Here is a 22,296-nt window from a genome sequence, read left to right as displayed (position 1 = left end):
GTGTGAAGGCCGCTTTTTTGGCTTTTTTTAGAATTTTCTTCTGAAGAACTGGATGAAGACACAAATACAAATAACGTCAAGACTTAACTAAAGTCCGCAAACTAGGATTATTAAAAAATATTAAAAGCTACATTTTTGGTGCTGTGTTAAACTTTTTTTTCTGAATTTTAGTGTTTTTTTAAGGCTTCTTTAATGTATAAAAAAAAACTACTGAATGAATCGCAATTATCCTAGTTCGCGGACCGTAGTAATATGTTCTTAATAAGGCGTGAAAATTTCAAAGAATTTGGTTTGATAGATTTTGGGCTATGGTGGGAGCCGTTTTTCAGCATGCGGTTTTGGTAAAACGCATTTAAAAAGTAAAATGCGATTTTTAGCCAGAAAACCTTAACTGACTCTTAGTCTGCTATACCTAATCCACAAATCTTAGGTTTCTTGAAGAAACACATGTACAGCCTTGGTTTCAATTCTTGTCCTTTTAGGGAAGTCATTCGAACGTTATGCGGACCGATAAATACGAGCTTCATTACGGCGATCGACATAAATCTAGCATGTGACTTACCACGTGTTGACCACTATAATTTCCAAACGACTGCGAATATCAAAAAATCACTTTACTCATATATTCTGCACTATATCTAGATACAATTGATGCCCAAAAATTCGATTCCACAGATCCCACCCACGGGATGACCCCCTTAAGTCAAGAAATTTCGAATGGAAAAAATGCGTATTCTGAAGGAAACAGAATATTTCCAACGGCTTCATTAGAGGTTTCTCGTTTGCCCTGATAGTGTTATCTTGTGAGTGTAATTACGCGATTTAAATTATTTGAAATAAATAAAACCTGCTTTTTTCTATTCGCTAATGCTGGTCTTGTCCGTGTGTCCGAATAGCTGTGGTTAGAGCACTGGGTTGTCATACGGAAGGCCGCTGTTCAAATCTCGCTGGTGGCAGTGGGATTTGTATCGTGACTTGACGTCGGATACCAGTCGACTCAGCTGTGAATGAGTACCTGAGTCAAATCAGAGTAATAATCTCGGTCGAGCGCAATGCTGACTACATTGCCTCCTACAATGTACTGTAGTGTACCGTGACGGTCTTAAATGAAGTGCTCTAACACACTTCAAAGCCCTGATCCAATATGGATGGTTGCGCCAACGATTATTATTATTATGAATGTTGGTCTTGCAAATATCGATATTTGTTCCCTTCATCAGTGCTAACAAATCTTAGACTAATGAATAGAAAAAAGCAAGTTTTAATTATTTCAAATAGTGCTAACTTATTTATTAAAAAATAAAATTCTTTCTTTAGGCCAGTGATTTATTTTATTTTATCTACCCAGATACGCATTTCGGTGACTACATGTTGCCTTCATAAGTGGACTTTGAAGATAAAGTCAAGAAAATTTTCAGGTGTTTGCTTATCTATGAAAAAACTTCCGTACATTTCAAACGATACATGCTTGACCTCCTTCAATACTTCTATCATCTCCATTATGTGTCCTTCTTCTACAATATGTGTCCTTTCCGCAGAGAATCAGCTTATAGGAATAACATAATCTCAATTTGAACCTACACTTCGATAACTTCATTCGTGATAGTTTTCTGCAAAATGGAAACACAATTTTAGTCAATTTAATTTTCATTTATAAAACACCATTAATGCTCATGCTTACTGTACTATTTGCTTCTTTTTCAGATGTCACACAATAAATTAAAACACTCATAGCGACAGCCGAAACATTTTCCTTCATCTCCCACCGACTCAAACCTAGTGACACCATTATTTTCAACAATAATCAACATCTTTCCTGTACAAAAAGTGGCCATAAAAGCGGCTTTGGTAGCAGGTTTAGCAGCCATAATGACCGCGAGTGCTGTAACATCAACAGCAGAAGCATCAGCAAGTAGTCCCCTCCAGAGTGTAATCCAACTCACTAGTGAAAATAACAACAGCAATTGGAAGAGGTCATTTCATCTCGATTTAGCTCCATCTCTCCCGCTCCCGTCCAGTAGAGATGAATATTCATCTATTGGAAATGATCCTGAATTGTCACGGTCTTCAGCATCATCTTTCCTACCACCTGCTCCCATGTTCTCGTCATGGTCACGGTTATCCCATTCCTCATTGCATTTCCTACGAGGAAACACTCTAGCTTCACTTTCTGCTAGTAATGCCGGCGGTCCTTCCCCAGGCAGTGGCACAGCAAAGACATCGTCTGCCACCAGCAACGGAGTATTAACAACAGTACAAAGCACATCAAATTTGCAACGGAATGCAGCAACAGCCGTGGAGTTGCAAGGTGCATCTGCCACTACGTCAACAACAATACCCTTACACTCCGCAAACAAAACTACAACTCCAGCGGCGACTGCAACTGCAGCAACCATACTCACATCTAGCAAACGACCAGTGATAATCATTTATCCTACGGGTAAGAATTTAGATGTTAATTAATTTAGTTTGCTTTTAGTCTCTCCGACATGAATACCGATTTATCGTACACCGTGAATTGTTGAAATAAGCTTCACCTGTAGTTCGTAGCCAGACTAAGTACGACGAACTAAATTTCGTACTTGGGATGCAAGTTGGAACAAACCAAATTACTTAATGCCGGATTTCACTAGAAAATTTATTAAGGGACGTTGTTGAGGTGTCCTGGATGTATAACGAGCAAAATTGTAAAGAATGCATACAAGCAAATTGGTGGCGAACGATGGTGACATCAATTCAAATTGCATGGGATAATAATAAAAGCAGAATAAAGTCTCCCAATTAGTCTATTGGGACATACCTACATAATAATTTATAGTATGTATAATATTACATATACTATCTCCAAAAGACATTATTCCGCCGATATTTTTGCCAGTAAATGATTATTATATTTGAACGAAAGTTTTTCTCGGAAATGTTATACTAAAACTACAATTTATTTTTATTCGTCAATGTTAAGGGAATTACCATTGTTTACAGTTTTTCCAGTTAACGTTCTTAGGCTCTTTTTGAAAACTTTGGAAAACCCGGGATTTAACATCTAGAGTTCGATATAAAATGCAAGGCAACTAACACCTCAGGGGAAAAAACCAATAGGGTTGTTAAATTTGGAGGACACCTCTGCTTGTAAGTAGAGGTACAAACCTACTTCCGATCCTTAAGACAGGTAGCATGCTCGACTTAATGTCGCTGTATTCTAACTGAATATTGGTCCTGTTGTCATGACATTTTGTATTCTTGCTAATTGTTAATACCGTAAATTTTGCTTAGCATCATACATATTTTTTCAAAGTTTTACGTTGAGAGGGGAGTAGTAAAATACATACTTAAAACGAGACAGGCCTGATTTTAAGAAATTAAATCGAAAAAAAAATGAAAAGATTATAATGATGTGGCTATGTGTCTATAAAATGTAGATATGTGGCTGGTGAAGTCAACCTAAAATTGCGCCTAAATTTTCAAGATTCCGAAGCTACCACTAAACTGACTGGAGACTGCCCTATGGAATTGCAATGAAGTATAACATCACGAGGCAGAGTTATGTAACTTTAGCGAGGTGTCCTCTCCTTTGTTCGCATCGCTTATATCTGCTTTCCTGATTTCCCCCGCTTTTCCCAGTTTATGGCAGATAGATCAAATCATGGTATTGATCCCATGCCTGACCGTACAAATTTTTTTGTTATTTCTTCTTTCATTCACAAATTAATGTTTCAATACTATATCTAGGCCCCAAAACACTTCCCATATTGTTGAGACACTAGACGTGTTATTAACGCAGTTTTGCATTAGTCAGAGCGCCAGCTCGACCCGACCCAACATGATAATAAATAAACGTTAAAAATAAATTCACGCTGATATTTATCCATTCACATGTTCTAGACTTGTAGACATAAGAGTACGTTACAAACTTTTTGAATTTGACCATACCATAGAGGATCGTATCATGCTGAATACTGAGACAAGTCGGAATATCGGAAGCTCGCGCTTCGGGTATAAATGTTTTGTGTCTATCTTGTGTGAGAAACTTCTACGCACATTTTTCCATCCGTATATAGCTACAAATCCAAAATATTCCTTCATATTTTTCCAAACTACAAGATATGCCTACATATTATAGACATTGATATTATTCTCACCCTAAACATACAAACTGCGTATTACCGAATACTATACATATCCATGCATATATAAATTGATCGTACTTATATTTCCGGTTTACTTCATGCACAAAAGTATACATATGTACATATATAGTTCGTATATTGAATACCGCTGGTCTAATGTACTAATATATCTATCTAAATTAACTACCCACAAACTTCATGAGCGCGTTTATATACCTACATATACACACATATCTGTCTGGAGTAATTAATATTGATATACAAATGACCCAAAAACTTAAAATGTTTCTTTATGACCCCTCCCCCCCCCCCCTCCGGTGGGATCGCTTTCTTGTGGTATTAACGAATTGCGATGTGATGATGACGTTATACACGTTGTAGAATGCATGAAATTCACAACAAATGGCAAAGTTTCACCATCTACATATAACTTTGTTAATAATCAGTTAGTTTAGTTAACTGGGGGAAGCCGCAGATCCAAGCACTCAGGCCGTTGTTAGGACCATTGTACTATCCCCGTAAGTTGTCTATTCAATGGCTTCCCGTCTACGGTGTTCGCAGGCTTTAGCGAATCATTCTCCAGAGGCAGAGAGTGTGCAGATTCTTCGTTGAAGAAAACCTTGCGAAGGTGTCTTCGTCTGAGATCGGAGGATGCCGGGCAGCTGCATAAAAAATGCGGGGCCGTCTCCTCCTCCTCCTCACATTAGCTGCACATAGTAGAAACCACTACCCGAATCTTTTCCATCTGGTAGTTTTGTTTATTAATAATAGTTGGATTTTCTTCAAACTTGACTAAATTGTGCCTTAGGTCATCCTTTATACAAATGCAAATGTAGTTCTAGCATCAACTTAAGGGGGTTTCCGGGAAAAGTTTTTATAATAAGCTAATATACTATTATTAACTTTATTCATACAGATAGCGGAACGGGATGTATTTTGAGACCTAGATTTTGTTTAGGTACACTGTGATTTTTTTCAGATTTTCCGGTTCTGAGAACGATACCTGTTAAACTTTTTATGGGACATATTTTGAGCCCTCACCCGATGTCAAATATGGGGCCAGTTTTGGAAAGTACTAATTGAGCCCTTTCATTTGATACGCACATAACTACATTCAGTGAAAAAAAAATTGCACCCTCTAGGTACATGTATGGGGAGCCCCCCTTTAAACTTAAAACAAAATGGCGCTACTTGCTATATGTAAAGGGAACAACAAACCACGCACTCCCACAAATTTCACACCAAACCTTAATCTTGACCTATAGAAAAATATTACATCTTGACCCATAGAAAAATGATGCTAACGTCATAATTAACGGGAATAGCTAGTATATAGTGCTAACGTTCCATATATATAGAAGCCGCTTTTCCCCATTCTTATTTAAAGTTTTCTACAAAACCTGAAATCGATTCAATATCTGTCTGTTACCACCAATTTACTTGGAAACGTGTGGTCCATGCGAAAGAGTGGTGCAACGCTTCTGCATCTATATGAAAACTAGGCTTTAACATATATCCGGTCCCAATATCTGTACAAATAAAGTCAATAATAGTATATTACTCGAAAATCCGCCTTTAGTTCACCCTAGAAGTATGATATTTGACCTCTATGACGTCATCGAAGCATATCAACTACACGTGGAAATATTCAGATGCCTACAATCAATTTAGATGCAAACATCCATAAGTACAGTAACTGGTTTGTTTAGAATGAAGATAATATTTATGGCTTTGTGGATATGTGCATATGTATATTGTTGAGTTTTGAATTGGAATTTTTAGATATATACAAATTAAAAAACTTGTATGTTGGCCCACTTGTTTATAAATTAGAAAAGAAGTACAATAAACCCCCTTTAAATGTAGATAATAAACATTTTCTTGAGAGATAATGAATTCTCCTCATAATAATAATCGCTGGCCCAACAATCCATGTTGGATCAGGAGCTCATTCACAGCTAAGTCAACTCACTGCCACCAGTGAGATTTTAACCGCGACCTTCCGTACGACAACCTGCAAAATAAAGACGCCCAGCTTTCGGTATCCCGACTTGTTTTTAATGGAATGTGGAAAGTTTCAAAAAATACCGTTGACGTGTGGGATATTCTCCCGAGGAAATCCTATACGATAGTGCGTCCTGGGACTGAATCAGAATTTATTTTGCACTTGTTTTCCCGTTCATATTCCGCTCTCGGTCTTTCTTGCCACTGACTTCTTCCTCCTTAAGCTTCTTATGGATGGTTGCGATCACCTTATAGTCAATAACCTCCGTCGCCACTAGAAAGTTGTCCTAGGTCGAAACGTGATTCGTTCTATCCATATCCGAATATTCCATATAATTCTGTAGGTTCGGCGGCTTTTTCTGACTCGTTCCATCTTCCTTGCAATTCAGTTTCACTCCTTGTGAACTGCCGTTGACGGGTTGACATAAGTCCAATCATAAAGACGTTGACCTTTTCTCATCAGATCAAACTTGCTATCACGCAAGCCAGAGATTGTTCAGGAAAACATGCAACATGTTTAGAGTGTGCTTAGGTGATAAGCGGCTTCAATTTTTCTTCTGTTTATTTTCCTTTCCATTGCATCTTGCTACAGTGGAGCTGCATATCATAAAATCGAACTAACCACCCTTGAAACAAAGTGGCGACGGCTCTGGTATTTTGCTCCATCTTGCAGAATTTAAGGCATTCTTCACGTCAAGTTGTATCATTGCACAGCATTAAACCTCGTCGAGTGTGGCTTTAGAACTATTATAACTTATCCCCGGAGAGTTCACCCTCCTTTTCAGTGATCGGAAGTAATCTGTTGTTATCTACTCGAATAATTTTCCAATATTATTTAGCCTGTAAGTCGAGGGTTAACCCAGATATGGTTTGGCTTGAGAATGAGAATTAGCCTCTGCTTATACATTCTATGGGAAATGCTCTTTGCTCACGACATGCAGTAAATCATTTCGCGGACATTTTTGACGCTTTTTTCACTGTAACCTTTAAAGTTAAAGCATTAAAAATGTAATCCAAGGCAGGTGCTAAACGTCACGAAATTGAAGGGGTAGGTTTTTCGATTGCCACGATAGTGGGTTCTATGCTCAAAAAATAGAAGGATTTTAACGCCATTGCCAATATTTTCTTAATTTTTTATGTAGAAATTGCTTTAATTTTACTTGTTATTCCCATTATTTATACTTCTAATATAATTGTTTTCAACATGCAGTTAGGAGGGAACCGCATTTAAACATTATAATGTGATCATTAATAATAAAATTTAAACTGACAAATAACCTATTGTACTTTGTCCATAAATCGGCTTCAATTCTTGCTCTTTTACCGAAGTCAGTCACACGTCAAATTAAACAGCGGGTATATTCATCGTATATACACTACGAGACTCTGCTTCAGATGGAGCGATAGCATAGACTAGGACGCCACACAGCTTCTATATAGTTGCCATTTACTCCTTGATGGGGTATAGCATATCAACTACATCTACGCGCCGTTGCCCACGATTACCTGAAATGCGTTTCAGCTCCGCCTATAATTTACTGAGATGCCTGCCCTCTTTATCTACTGTACTGTGCCAACAGTCCTTGGGGGGACCCACTGCCAGCTATCTACAGAGAATGCATTCCACTGCAATGCGTGGCCAGCAATTGTCTCCCCTCCTCAATGTGTGACCTATTCGCTGCCACTTCCGAATTCCGATCACAATGCGTACAATTACCAGGCCTGTGCGCCGACAAAGTTCTTCGTTTGTGATATTACCAGGCTAGCGAATTTCGATGGTATGACGCAGACAGGTGTTGATGAAGCATTGGAGCTTTTGAGTAGCTATCGCGTTCACTTTCCATGTGCTAATCCCATACAGCAACACAGAAAAAATACTAGCACGGAACAATCTCAACTTGATCTTTTCAGATTTTAGACAAAGCAGTGAAAGGGGATCTGCCGCTATTAAGGCGTCGAACAGCATCCAGTTGAGCGCCATCATCGGTCGGCAGAAAACACGCTTCCTAGAAATACAAATTGAGAGTCCCCTTCGCTACTCTGCTCATTAACGCAGATATGGGGAGAAAACCTTGGTTTTATTGGTCTTTATCTTCAGTCCAAACCCTGCTTGCCTCTTTTTCTAAATCCATAGACAATTGGCCAAGATCCATGTCTCGGTAAGAGAACAAACAGATGCCATCAGCATAATCGAGGTATTTGAGGAAAGATGTCATCGTCCATTGAACTCCTCCACGTCCTCTGGATAGAGCAGCATGAAGAACATCGATAATAAGAAGAAATAATATCGGCGGCAGGATACAACCCTGGGGGGCTTTGCTTTGGACCTCAAAACCCCTTTGAGGTTTTGCCTATGTGCGGCACGTAACATTTGGCGCCATTATACGCCCTTCCGATAAAACCTGCGTAAATCACCCCCGATCAACTCGTTATTCACGCTATTGAAAACTTTCTCGAAGTCGATGAATAGCTGATAAGAAGAGGAGTGTCATGCACCACACATATGCTCCCTATAGTTAATCATATTACATGATTATTATACATTTTGAAAATTTTCACCTCAGAATAATAAAAATTTGCAGTATGCACCATAATATTGGGCGAATTATTAAAAACTTTTGTGGAAATTCAACTATTATTAACAAATTTATAGTAGGCCAAAGTTAATCTTCCGCGTAAATACCCTACATCTTAGGACATAGTAAACAGAATGACAGTATTAAATTCAAGTTAATAGTCACAGACATACAAATGCAACCGTGGCGCACGCATTTCTTACATTTAGTAAGAAATTGAAAAGGCCCTCATACCTCTTGCACCGGGCTTCCGGTTCTCTTTTTGGTTTTGTTTCGCTTTGCTTTTACGTTTTGTTTTATGAATATGTTACATCATCCAAGTTTTATCGGGAGGATTACCGATAAATTTAGATATTCTCAGAATCAATGTCATTTACTGACAACAGCAAAATTGACAAATATGAAGTCTTACTACTAAAATCAAGAGTTTATTATGTTCAAAACTGTAAGAATGGGATTCTTCTATTTTACAACTTTCATATCTACGCTTTTTCCGTTTAAAATTTCCATTGTTATTACTTGTCTATACCATTAAGTGCTTTTTATGCCCATCATGTCAAGTGTCAAATTCAATATCCTAGCGCTTTGTTTTGGGCATCTAAAGTTGATGTTCATCGATAATTTTCTGATTGCCCATTCATTTCCAATATCTGCCATTAAATTTTTATTCTTTAATATTCTCTCATTGATATTAGGGTAGATTTATTTTGTTTTTGAAACTAGGAATATCCTGAACTTTCTGTTCATTTAGGCCAAAGGTTTTTGTTGGCTTTTAATTTTGGTGATTCGATAAAATGAATGACTGTGACTGACTTTTCTGTCAGCCACACAATCATTATATGAGTAGGCTGACATTTGTAGAGAACGAATGTGTCTACAAATTAATATTATTAATAAAAAGGATTTAAAATTGAAAATAAGTAAACTTTTATCAATAATATAAAAAGACATTTATATTACTTAACTAATGATATATAATTTAGAACTTGATTGAAACTAATTTACTTTTGATTTGTTATCTAAATTACTCTTTCTCCAAACAATTTTAAGAAAAAATTCGTTTTTTTGGCTTGTGTGTTGTTGACGGGAATGAGCCGCGAGCCGCCGACTGGTGGCGGACCAGACCGGCCCCCCACCATAAGGCACTCGGATCGGTCGTGGATTACGCAACGAGGAGGATCCAGACTTGAAAAGAGCTAAAGTGAGGATAGCCAATCTTGAAAGAAGAAATGGCGAACTGCGAAGACACTCGAAGATCTGAAAAATCAAATGACATTATTGATCAAGAAAAATGGAAAGCTTACGGAGCAGCTAATGACTGGGGAGGCGAGCCCGCCGTCTCCAAAGCTAGCCAAGAAAAAAGTGAAGCTTTCTTCAAATACTTCTACAGCCATGGAGGAGCTGGGCTGCCTTGAGGGCGAACAAGTTTTCGACAGCGAATCTGTCCGTATGGAGGACATAGAAAACAATCAAGCTGACGATACGAGAGACAGCGACAACGGTGGCGATGGAAATGTCCCAGAAGAGGGTGCTAACCAGGCAAGTTGTAGTAGTGAAGAGGGAAAACTGGGTGAATTTTTGCTCTATGTTTGTAAAAAATTAAAAAAGAAAAACAAAATTGAAGAAAAAATGTTAGCTAATGTAAAAAATAATACAAGTACGATCGAAAATTTAAAAAATGGTCCGACCGGGGATGTAAGTAACACCCGAAATAAAGAAAAGGGGGAAAGGGTGCCCCCCATTAATGTTTATGAATTAGGTGGTAGAGACTTTGCCACTCTACTTAGTGGGAGCGCAGGGATCACGAATTTTGTTATTAAAAAGACGGGGGTCGAGAGAGTCCAAGTCAAATGAAACAAAATAGCAAATTACAAAAAAGAACGGGAGGTCCTCGAGCGAGTGAAGGCTCCTCACTTCATCTACACTCCAAAGGAAGAGAAGGGGCAAAACTTCCTCATGCAGATAAACCCGGAGAGGCGATCTGATCGGCATCAGGTCGCTTAATTACCAGGCCATTCGTTTTGAGCGCCTGCTAAGGGGCGAAATAGTCCAGTGCCGAAGATGCTAGCGCTATGGTTACTCGGCAGTGCACTGTCAAATGACCTTACGATGTGTAAAGTGCGGGAAAGGCCATACCGCAGTCGAATGTTCGATGACTGAAACAGAGGGCAAGGAAAAATCTTTCTGTGTCAACTACGGAAGCGGAGGGCATCCGGCATCGTACCGTGGATGTCCTGCACACCGTAATGTTAAGGTCACAAGGCAGCATGTGTCACGATCGGCCCAAAGGACGAAAGTGTCAGCGGCGTTGAACGGTACCGTCCCTTCGGCACCAATCGTCTCAGGGATCCCATTTGCAGAAGTAGTTCGACAAGGAGGAGCTAAGAAGCCTCAACAATATGAAAGTGGCGGGATAAACACCATCCTCAATAAAATATTAACCATGTGTGAAAACATGCAGCTAACGCTACACGTATACAATATAAAAATAAACAATCTAACAGAATATTTCCACAAACAGTCACAGCGGTACCACTGGATGGTCTCCGGATCATCGCGATTAATGTGAATTCCATCGTAGGAATCCATCGAAGAGCGGAGCTCCTTGATTTCGCTGTCAGACAACAGCCTGACATAGTCTTGATTTCAGAAACCCACCTCAATCCGAGGCATTCGATAACATTCAAGGATTTTGAATTCGTGAGGAACGATAGACGAAATTGTGATGGGGGAGGTGGTACCGGAATACTTGTGGGTCGCCATTATCGTTTCAGGCATATTGATAGGTCTGAATTTGAAACCTTTGAATGTATCGAAGTCTCTTGTATTCTGTTTTCACTACCTAGAGGAGGGAATTTATACATTCTGTCAGTCTAAGCAGTGGGAAACAATCGAGCCAAGTTCGGGGAGGAATTCCATTCTCTGTTTACGATACTCGAACTGAACAGGCTGCATAATTATTTTATTATAGCTGGCGACTTGAATGTTAAGCATACCTCGTGGCTAAACGCCATAAACAATCCCAGAGGAGTATTTCTCAAATCTTGGATAGAGCAATACCAGAGAGTCCAACCTGGCCCAGGGCAATTTCCTATCTGGATTTGTGCATTGCTGACGCGCGCTTGAACTTTAATTTTAGGAATCCTCAACGGAAACTACAGACTCTTCCTTACGATAGCGACCATAATGGTATTCTTATTGAAGTTCTGTTTGATGGGCGAAGAGTTCGCCTTCTGCCGATGGACAGTGGCGTCCAAGAGAGTTTTATTCGGGGATATCGAGAGGAATGCCCACCTCTGGATAGGGAGACGATAGTACAATTACGCCACGTGACAGGAACTTGAGCAACGAAGAAATACTTCAGTATCTTCTCAAGCTGGAGGACTTGGCGCTGGATACAATTGAACAAGTCCCTAAGATTAAACCTCGCAATAATATGGAAGGATATGAAACTGCAACCATAAAACAGTTGAAAAAAGTGAAAAGCCTTCTGCTAACTCACGTTAACAAATTCTATCGAAGATATGGGGACTATCATTATCCCATATTGGTTGAGTTCAAATCACTTCTAAAGATTGCGCGGGATCTTATCCGTCAATATTACGTGAACGAAGTGAACCCCCAATCGCGGGAGAAGTTAAAGGGTGTTTCGGCAAGCGATTCAGATTTCACGTTGGCGTTATTCCGGGAGTAGTCACGAGTAACTGTACCGAGAATTAAAGTCGGTGGCAGCGAGATACAACACCTTATTGACTCAGGTATAGACACCAATAATGTAACTGCTGATGCGCAAGGCAATTACATCGTTATGGATGTGGCTCTGAAACTCGAACTTATAGGGGAGCACTTTGAATCGGTGCATCGGCCCAGAAAGGACTTAGAACCAACGCGACTTTCGAAAATTGTAGAATGAGATGTCCACAATTTCAAATATAGCCTGAATGGTGCCACAGTTCTCCAGTTTAGCTCTGCGTGGCAGGCTGATCTCATACCGAGTGATAATCTGCTTGATTACTTTGTCTTATGTGTGGAGTTAACTTCCACCCCTAGTGTTCCCGATTTTAAAGAGAGGGAAGGATTCATCCAGTCCTAAAAGCTACCGCCCAATCAGTTTGCTGCCTAACATCAGCAAGGTGTTTGAGGTTTTGGTATTGAAAGCCTTGAACGGGAAGAAGAATGAATTATTGCCGAATGCGCAATTCGGATTTCGATCTGGACATTCGACAATACATGCAATAACGAAGGTAACTTCTGATATGTGCTAGCGGATTAACAATGGTGAGTGCGTAGGGGCGTGCCTTATAGACATGGAGAAAGCCTTTGATATCGTCTGGTTGGATGAACTGATTTTCAGGCTCCTGAAGAATGAGTTTTCCAGCCACCTGGTAGCGATGATGTGTAGTCTGCTGTATGGGAAGTGCTTTGTCATTACGGATGGAAATCTCACTACTAGCAGAGAATTTCAGATTCTGAATAGATTACAGCAGTGACTGCGCCTATACATTCTGCAGTATTTGCCGGCGAATAACTCAACTCTTTCGAGTTTAATAAATCTCCTAAAAGGTCGTTGGTTACCTTTGTTGACGATCTGATAGCCTACACGGCACACAAGAAGGTAACTGAGGTACAAGTTCAACTTCAAAAGATGTTCAATGATCTTAAGTTCTTCACGAACAGTTGGCGGATGAAAATCAATGCGCAAAAGAGTGAAACGATTCTGTTGCGAAATTCCTTAGCGTACGCCAGTAGGAGCGTGAAAAGGAATCGGAGAGATTTCCATATTGTCGCGAACGAGTATAGTTCTGAGCATATTTCTCATAAGAAGTGCGTTAGATACCTGGGTGTACGTCTTGACGAACGTTTCAATTTAACGAGCACGTTAAAGTCGCGCTAGAAAGCGCTCGCAAGGTATTCATGTCTCTTCAAAGACTCTTGTATGCTCCACATCTTAAGGTTAAGATTATTTGCTATCTTACTTTGGTTAGACCGGTGCTCACCTACGGGTGTGCTATCTAGTTTATTTTGAGTGCTAGCCAAATGGAGAAAATAAGCATCTTTGAAAGGAAATGTCTGCGTGCTTGCATAGGGCTTAATAGGATTGCTTCATCAAACTATGAGTACTATGTAACTAATGAAGTGATGTATGCAGCTGCTGCTGTGCCGAGAATCGACACAGTTATCGTCAAATTGATTGAATCATATAGTACAATCTGCTTCGCATGGCGAGAACCCTTGGGTTTCGCAGCCATTCTACCCAAATGATGGGTATTTTGAGAAATCTCTCACGACAGTTTTCATTTTTCCCGAAGCGTTCGTGAATCTTGACAGGAATGGTCTAATTCTTGATTCTGCCGGCGATCCGGTTGTGTATCATATACATAGACGGGCCACGGACAAAATGATGGAATACCCCCCGAACTTGACAGTGGAGGCTCCGGGATTCGACTGGAGATACTCCAGAGCGAGAGCAATTGATATTAAGCGGGATGAAAAAGATATCCAGTTCTACCGTTTGTTTCTTGGTGGGACTATGTAGATAATATAAATATTAGACTTACTTCCACCTCCGGTCGTTATGAATTATATATGTTATTATGTTGTATTGAGTTCTTTTCGCTGATCAAAAAAGAAAAATAATTGTGAAATATAAAAATATCTTTAAATACACTACTAGCCTTAAGAATAAATTTAAGTTTCAGAAGTAGTTTTTTAAGATGTAAAGTGCAGAATTGGGTTAGGGAATTTCTTTTAATTTTTTTGTTCGTCAATAAGACAAAGCTAACCTTGTCGGGTTTTTGACCATTTTCCGATAACTTACATATTATTTTTCAATGTAATGTATTTTGTTATATTAATTATAGTTTGTTATTTATTAAAAAAAAAACTTTGAGTGCCCACAGTGGCCATAAGGTTTATTCCATTTTCCTTGTTAGATTATAAGATTGTTTTTTAATTCATTTTTCTCGATCTATACTATTAATGTTCAACATTTGGTTTAAATAAAAATGATTTTGAAAATGAAAATGAAAAAACAATAATTATATTTGCGAATTCTTAGGAATATATTGTATTTCTATATTATTTATTATATAGTCATCAACAATTAAAAAAGCTAAAAGCATTTACCTCCAAATTAATTTTATTTATCTTCAAATTAACAATTTCCCAATATTTAGATATAAAGACTGGTCTGAAGAGCAACTTTTCCGAGAGGTTATAAAACATTTCTCACAACAAGTGAAGCTTTTTTCGTTCGAGTGCATTGATGGCAGAGATGATTTCACTCCTGTTTGGAGAAACAATCCGCATTCCCATTTTATGGTGGCTAGCCTTTTATACACAAGAGAAGTTCACGGGATGTTGTCCAGCGTGACGAAATGCTCGTCCCATCCCTTGAGCAATTCGTTATTGTGTGCGAGCACCTGAAAGTTCCTTCGCAATGCTGTATACTCATAATTATTTGCGGTAACTTCTACCTCGTTGACCAGTACCCACTACACGGTACTTCCCGAAATATTTATTTAGTTTCTATTTGCTATTGTAAAATGAAAACCGGAAAGTTTACGAAATAATGCTTTGATCTTCCTCTAATCTTAAATCCCTGACCTGGTCATTTTGCCCTAAGCTAAAAAGATAGACATAACATACGCTTTATAGGACCAAATGGTACGTCTTGCGTCCACACCGCGAGGCTCGTAAGTGCTATCGGAACGCAGCTAGCGTGAACCCTATGAGGCTCACTATTACCAATTTGTGTTTCCAAATCAATTTCTTTGCGTACATGAATCTTTAAAAGATAGTGCACAGTTGAATATTTAACTATGTATACGCAGAACTGTCATCCAGTCATCATTCCTCACACAGGGATACACAAAACCTTTTATACCAGAAGCATCTAGTTTCTAGTTTCCGGATTCGTTTAGCTTTTTTTTAGTCAGCATCAATTACTCGAGACAGACGTATGTATCTACACATATGTATATACTTATGAAGTTTGCAGGTAATGTCTAATTCAGATAGAAATATTTGTATGTTAGTACGAGCGGCATTCAATGTACGTACTGTACGCGTACATACGAACGCTTTTGAGCATGAATTAAATCAAAAATATGTCTACGCTGAATTTATATATTATACGGTAATAGGTAATGTTTGTTTGCTTAGAGTGACCATCATGTCTGTAACACATCTGAAATATGCATATTTATCTTGGATTTTGAAGAAAAATGAATGAGTATTTTGAGTTTTTAAGGTTTTATTTGCAAAACAAAACCTTGTTAAAATCGGTTCAATGTTTGTCTGTCTGTCTGTCGGTCGGTCTGTCTGTCTGCCTGTCTGTCTGTCTATCTTTCTGTCTGTCTGTCAGACGTATTTTTCTCAGAAACGGCTATAACATACCGATTAACACGAAATTTGGTGGGAAGGTGGGAACTGTGAAACCCCAGACATGCAGTGAGTGATATCCTTCTACGTTGATATTTAGGAGAGGGGGGGGGAGGGTACCCATACATGTAGAAGGGGGTGTAAAATTTTTAAAAAACTAATATAGTCATGTGGGTATCACACGAAAGGTCTCGATTAGTGCTGTGGCGCAGCAGGATTGGCAGCACGGTAGAGAACTTTTCGAAGCGTATCCTAGTTTTGAGATTTGTTAGAAAGGCGGGGTTTGGGAGACGTGGAAAGTGATGATTTATTTAATAGATCCATTCTGAGAAACTACCCAACCGAAAAATCTGAAAAAAATCATGAAACTGCCTGTATATGGTGCCCAGGCCTCAAAATACTACTCAAAGTTGACTTTACCGTGTAAATTTACTGCAACTAAATATCAATATCACAATAAAGTGGGTAATCTGACATGCTAAATGCATAGACATAACGAGCTACGTACAAATGGGATAGTTCTGCACTCAAATATACTCACAAAAGAAGCAAACAAAACCCTTTCATACCTGAAGCGCCCAGCTTCCGGTTTCCCGACATGTTAACTATATACGAATGAAAAAACCTGCATAGAAAGTTTTTCTCATAAGATGAACACAAAACCTTCATTACCGAAGCGTCCAGCTTTCGGTATTCCGACTTGTTTCACTTCTAAATTGAAGGTAGAACCCAAAAGCAGACAGAATGATTAATTAAACCATCACTTTATTCTATTACACCATTACGACAAGAAGCCACTAACCCCAATTTTCTCGGAATCCCGGACACACATCATTAATGCTACCCCATGGAATAAATTGCTGACTGTCGTGTCGAAGGGAATCATTTCCTGCCATTGAGAGAGAAGGTCATTTCCACTTCACCTTTTCGGAATATCTTGAGAATTAAGCTCTTTTCTTGTTTCTTATTCCATGCACAGATTTACCAGATATCTTGAGTTAAATAAATTTCCAAACAAATTACGGTCACAACGACCTATGCCATTAGTATTAGCGCTGAATCCACTATGCACTGCTTCCGCTTGGAAAAGTTCTGATGAATTCTAGGTTTCTACTGGATATTCTTGATGTTTCCCCGCGTGAAGAATGATTCTTAAACAGATTACAAGACTAAAGGATGACTTGACCTGAATGTGTCATTAGTAAAGGCATAAAACTAAAACAAGAAGCATCAAAAATGTCCGAATGAATACATACATCTAATGTCTACATAATATGTACATATCAAACCAGTTACAAACTCTTAACTGTTACTCGTAAATGATTTTGTATCAAAGGGAGAGACGGAATGACATCGTCAGTAATGCATTGCAAGCAAGTGTATTTTAGATTTAATCCCAACGGAATGCCCTGGGACCAAAAAGGATGCCTGATTACTTGATAAATTATAAGTTCTCATGGGACGATGCAGATATATTATACATCAGCTTCATTTACTTAGCAATGGACGATTAATTTTTTAATTTTGTCTGAGCCAGAGGGATGAATCTGGAAAGCTGCTTTCTTTTAAAGGATTTTGTTTCATTCCAGCCGCTAGCTTAGTGCGATTTTCTTGTGAAAAAAGGTGACTTCTGAACAAGATGTAGAATGAAATTTTCGAAGTCCTTATACATATAACATATATATGTCCGGATAGCTTAGTGGTTAGAGCAAATAGCTGTCGTACGGGTGGTAGCGGTTTAAATCTCATTGATGACAGTGGGATTTGTATCGTGATTTGACGACGGATGCTAGTCGACTCAGCTGTGAATGAGTACCTGAGTCAAATGATGAAAGGCATGTTTTAAATAGCCCACAAAAATTCCGCTCCATTGCCTTGCCCCAAATGTCAATCCAATATGACGTTCCCTAAATTAAAGCTATAAATTGTAAATGGCTTCATTTCAGGAATCAATGATATTGGATCATGATAATGGATTGAATTCAACCAGCAACAAAAATTCGAAGAAAATTCTACCATTATTAAAACATATGTTTGGTAAAAAATATATTTTCTATGAAAACTTATTCATCTCAAAAACAACAAAGTGTTACAAAGTTAGAAGTTTTGAAGGCAAAAAAACATTATCGCCTCTTCACAAAAGTTAAGTGTAATTGAAAGTATGATAGTTAGTGCTAAGATCTCTTCAAAGAAGTAGTTGGGAAAGCGTCTGTCATTATAGCGCCAACAACCCAACTAAACCAAGCTGAAAATTCAATTTTTTCCATTAGTAATGAAATCAAAATTCATTTCATACTCACATGGCCAACAAACAAAACCCTAAGATACCAGTGTATATATTCTACAAAACAAAGCGTTCTAATAGCGAGGACCATATCAGCACTGGAATGTTAAGGAAATATTGTGTAAAGCCTGTGGTGGATGACTTCACTAAAGACTACACGCCCCAGTCTACACCAGGTCGATATATGCGGCGGAATGAAAAGCTCCAATTATTGGGGCTTTTAAAAGAAGGTTGTACTGTTCAGTCATTTTCCTAGACACTGCAAAGTTTTTCAATATGGCTTCTCTCAAAATTAAGCAATCGCTGCCTTCAAAATGTTCGCAAACTCTTAAAATCTTGCATTACAAACAGGAAATTCATTGCTAAATACAAAACCTTCATTTCTTATGAAATTAAATCAATTCTGAAATGCTTTGGTTTAGAACGCTGGCTACAATTATATATCTATTACCTATTATGAACGGAAGATTTTCCCACCGGTGGACTCTTGGTTACTTGTACCTGCGCTGTATGCCATCAACGGTACTAATGGACTCATATGCTGGTTTTAAGTTAACTGTAAAATAATTTTAATTATTCAAGAAATTATTCAGAAAGAATTTGCCAAAAATATAAATTATTATGGCCCTATGTGAAATCTAGATTGGGAAATGTATCCCATCCCCTTACCCACTCAAAATAAGTTAATCAGAGCATATTATTTAAAATATAATAAATAATAAAATATTTAAAATATAATAAATAATAAATAAAATATAATATATAATTTACTTGAAACCCACTTTAATTTCAACCTTGGAATACAAAACTATAAACCATATTATAAGGCACAATACATGAAAGTTTCCTGTAAATATTACTATTATTAACGTTATAATTGGCCGTAATTGTCTTTTTCTTGTACACTTAAGATACGACCGCATCTACCCTATGCGGCCACAAGCTACACTGTATGTCAAAATATCTTTATATGATTTTATAGGCAGCAATACATACTTGAGCGACACTGCGTGTCAATGCAACACTCAGCTGAACGACGCGACGCAGCGGAGTTGTCTGGCAGGGCATATTTTACAGCGTCGCGTGTTATTTCTATATAGTGCACTCAGTGGGCTACTAGGATTTTGTCAGTTTTGATTTGTATCCAAAGTGTTAAAACATTCAGTTGTTTGCAATTTACTGCCGGTCGACGCGGCACTTGTGTTTAACATAGGGCACAACACTAAATTCAACACAGCTGCAATCATACCTTTAATGAATCATAAGGTATCGCAAAATAACAGTACCATATCAAACGGGGCGATTGCGAGGGTCGAGATGGTTGAGCGCCATTCTCGTAATCTCGTTACTCCTGGTTCGAATCCCATTCTTCATGGATGTTTTTGCATAAGAGAGTGTGATGCTAACGAAAATGAAATACATTGAAAACTAGGATTATAAAGGAGTACACAGGAGGCATACACACATCAAATTTAACAGACTCTGATAATAAGGGCCAGCAAAAGCATTTTGACAATTCGTGAACCACAGGGCAATCATTCTAGAAATTCGCACGAAGTAGCAAACAATAAATTTTGAGGGGAAACCCCGGCTTCTGACCCTGAGCATTTCATACATGAAAAAATTGCCAAACCTTTCATTCCCGAAGCACGACTTCTGATTTATTTGATTTTCGAAAGTGGCTATTTAGCCAGGTTATTTAACCTTAGCACCTTAATTTTTGACAACCTCAAAGGTAAAGCTAAATACACCTCACTATGAAAATTGGTGAATCTTGACTGTGCACTCGAGTACAATGGACCACTAGGGTCTGATTGCTCGGAGGCTTCGCCTCCACCCCTCCTCATACACATACACGACCATGCGTATCTCTAGAACCTAAATAAGAATCGCAGAAATATTCATAGACATAAGCCTCAATGATGCCATTCTAGTCAGATCGAGAATGTGGTGGTATATAGTTGCCATTCTCCCCTAAATGGGTCGTAGCAGCTCAATCACACCATGGTTTGCCGGTTCGTTTAAATGTGCATGGCGTACTAGCAATGGAATTGTCACTTTTTCTTAATTTGTGCGGTATCTGGCCTGGTCAAGGCAAGTGTTAAGAAAGGATTGGAGCTTACGAGCAACGATGGTGATCACTTTCCAGGTGCTATTCTCATATAAGAACGCAAATTGAATTTTAGCGCTGAACAACCTCAACTTCATGCTGTTGTTGAAGTACCAAGTTTAGTACCGGCATCAAAGAAACCGCACCACTAAGATAGGCAAATTCAACGACGTTTTCATTTCTTTACCCAATAATGGGAGAGCGATGAGTCACACTGTCACACTGAGAATCTTTGCTTGTTGGTAATTATTTTCAATCCGACTCTGTTTTCTTTCTTTTCCAAATCCAAAACAAGCAGATATAATCAGTGTAGTCGAAGTGAAGTGTGGGTAAAACAGAATAAAGAACGTATCTGTGAAAAAATGCAACCTTACCACATAACTGAGTGGTTAGAGCACAAGGCTATCATACGGAAGATCACGGTTCAAATCTCACTGGTGGTAGTGGTATTTGTATCATGATTTGACGTCGGATACCAGTCGACTCAGCTGTGAATGAGTACCTGAGTCAAATCACCGCAATCTCGAGCGAGCGTAATGCTAACCACATTGCTTCCTACAGTGTACTGTAGTGTACCGTTACAGTCTTGAATGACGTGCTCTAACACACTTCAGAGCCCTAATCCAATATGGATTGTTGTACCAACGATTATTATTATATTATTATCACCAGACTATATATACTTTAGATTTCAAAATGTTCAGAAATCTTACTTCGATGCAGCATGTGACACTTTAAGCCGTCATAATAGCTATCAGTTTCCGAAATACGCCTCCTGGGAAAGAATTCCAAAAATATTCCATGTTCATGCTATCGAAAGTATGTTCGTAATCGATGAAGAGCAGATGCAGCGGTGATCTAAACTCCAAACGCCGCTTCACAATCATTCGAAAGGTGTTCATTTGATCGGCACAAGAATATCAAGAACGGATATCAACCTGCTCTTTCGCTTCTGTTTGGAGAAGCTATCCGTATTCGCATTTTACGATCGCTTGCCATATTATCTAGAAAAGGTGAGCTTCACCGGGTGTTATATGTTTGAAAATTGTGGTGAAGGACTCTCTCCACCTCTTCAGCGGCTCATCATCGTAGATGAAAAGCCTACCGTTTACCTTCCTCATACGACAATGGAAAGGCCTTCGTCATGAAGTATACGATTGAGAAATCGTTACTCATTACGGCACTTTCTGCTTTCCTCACCACCTTAATGGTGGGATTCTTCCAACAACAGAACACGTTTCCGCGGCCTGCCAGGTCTGATAACGCCCCTTTATGTCATGGTCGGCACATTCATCCGGACTAGAGGCAAATGCATATTTGATGGGAACGACTACTCATCAATATTCTCGTCCAGTAACGACTTCCAAACGAAAGGGAATGACCATTAGATGGTAGTCCCTTCTGAGGCACGAACTTTTTTCTTACGCACATTCACAAAACAACTAGTGAATCCACTGCTGATTTCGATATTGTATATCTGATTAGGTGTGCATAACCAGTCAGTCGAAATCCGCCAGTGTGCACCGATGACAAAGCGGTGAAAGTTGCAGAATTTTCCAAATCGTTCACCATTGCTGTTACGCTCACTAAGATCATAGTGAGCAAGATGTTGTCAGAGCCCACTCTGGCAATCGAATCAACAATCACGATCAAAATTTAATCCAAAACTATATTCAATTCAATTTAACTATTATCATGTTATGTAAATCATACAATTAATGCCTCTAAGAGTGCACATACCTCGGGCTTAAATTCAATTTTTATGGATGGAAGCGACGGGACTAATGCAGCCTTTGTTAATTTCAAAAGGAA

At 38.7% G+C, this 22,296-nt stretch overlaps 1 protein-coding gene and 1 long non-coding RNA gene across 6 annotated transcripts in view; one reads left to right on the top strand and one right to left on the bottom strand.

Annotated features, from left to right (window-relative positions):
* LOC119655847 (spore coat protein SP96) overlaps positions 1-22,296 on the top strand; it is a 272,091-nt gene that overhangs the window by 204,842 nt on the left and 44,953 nt on the right. For all 5 annotated transcript variants that reach the window (XM_038061967.1, XM_038061962.1, XM_038061966.1 and 2 more), the window contains one exon: positions 1,705-2,440. In XM_038061967.1, coding sequence (XP_037917895.1) covers positions 1,870-2,440 — 571 coding nt within the window. In that variant the 5' untranslated portion in view covers positions 1,705-1,869. The remainder of the gene's footprint in view (positions 1-1,704; positions 2,441-22,296) is intronic.
* LOC119655848 lies at positions 1,275-1,802 on the bottom strand. The gene is made up of 2 exons (XR_005249961.1): positions 1,682-1,802; positions 1,275-1,610 (listed from the first exon to the last, which is right to left on the bottom strand). It is a non-coding gene; the product is annotated as an uncharacterized LOC119655848 (long non-coding RNA).

The sequence above is a fragment of the Hermetia illucens genome, chromosome 4, assembly GCF_905115235.1.
Source record: "Hermetia illucens chromosome 4, iHerIll2.2.curated.20191125, whole genome shotgun sequence".
NCBI classification, from domain to species: Eukaryota; Metazoa; Arthropoda; class Insecta; order Diptera; family Stratiomyidae; genus Hermetia; species Hermetia illucens.
The sequence above is the reverse complement of the archived record's forward strand: the minus strand, read 5'-3'. Positions and strand labels throughout refer to the sequence as shown.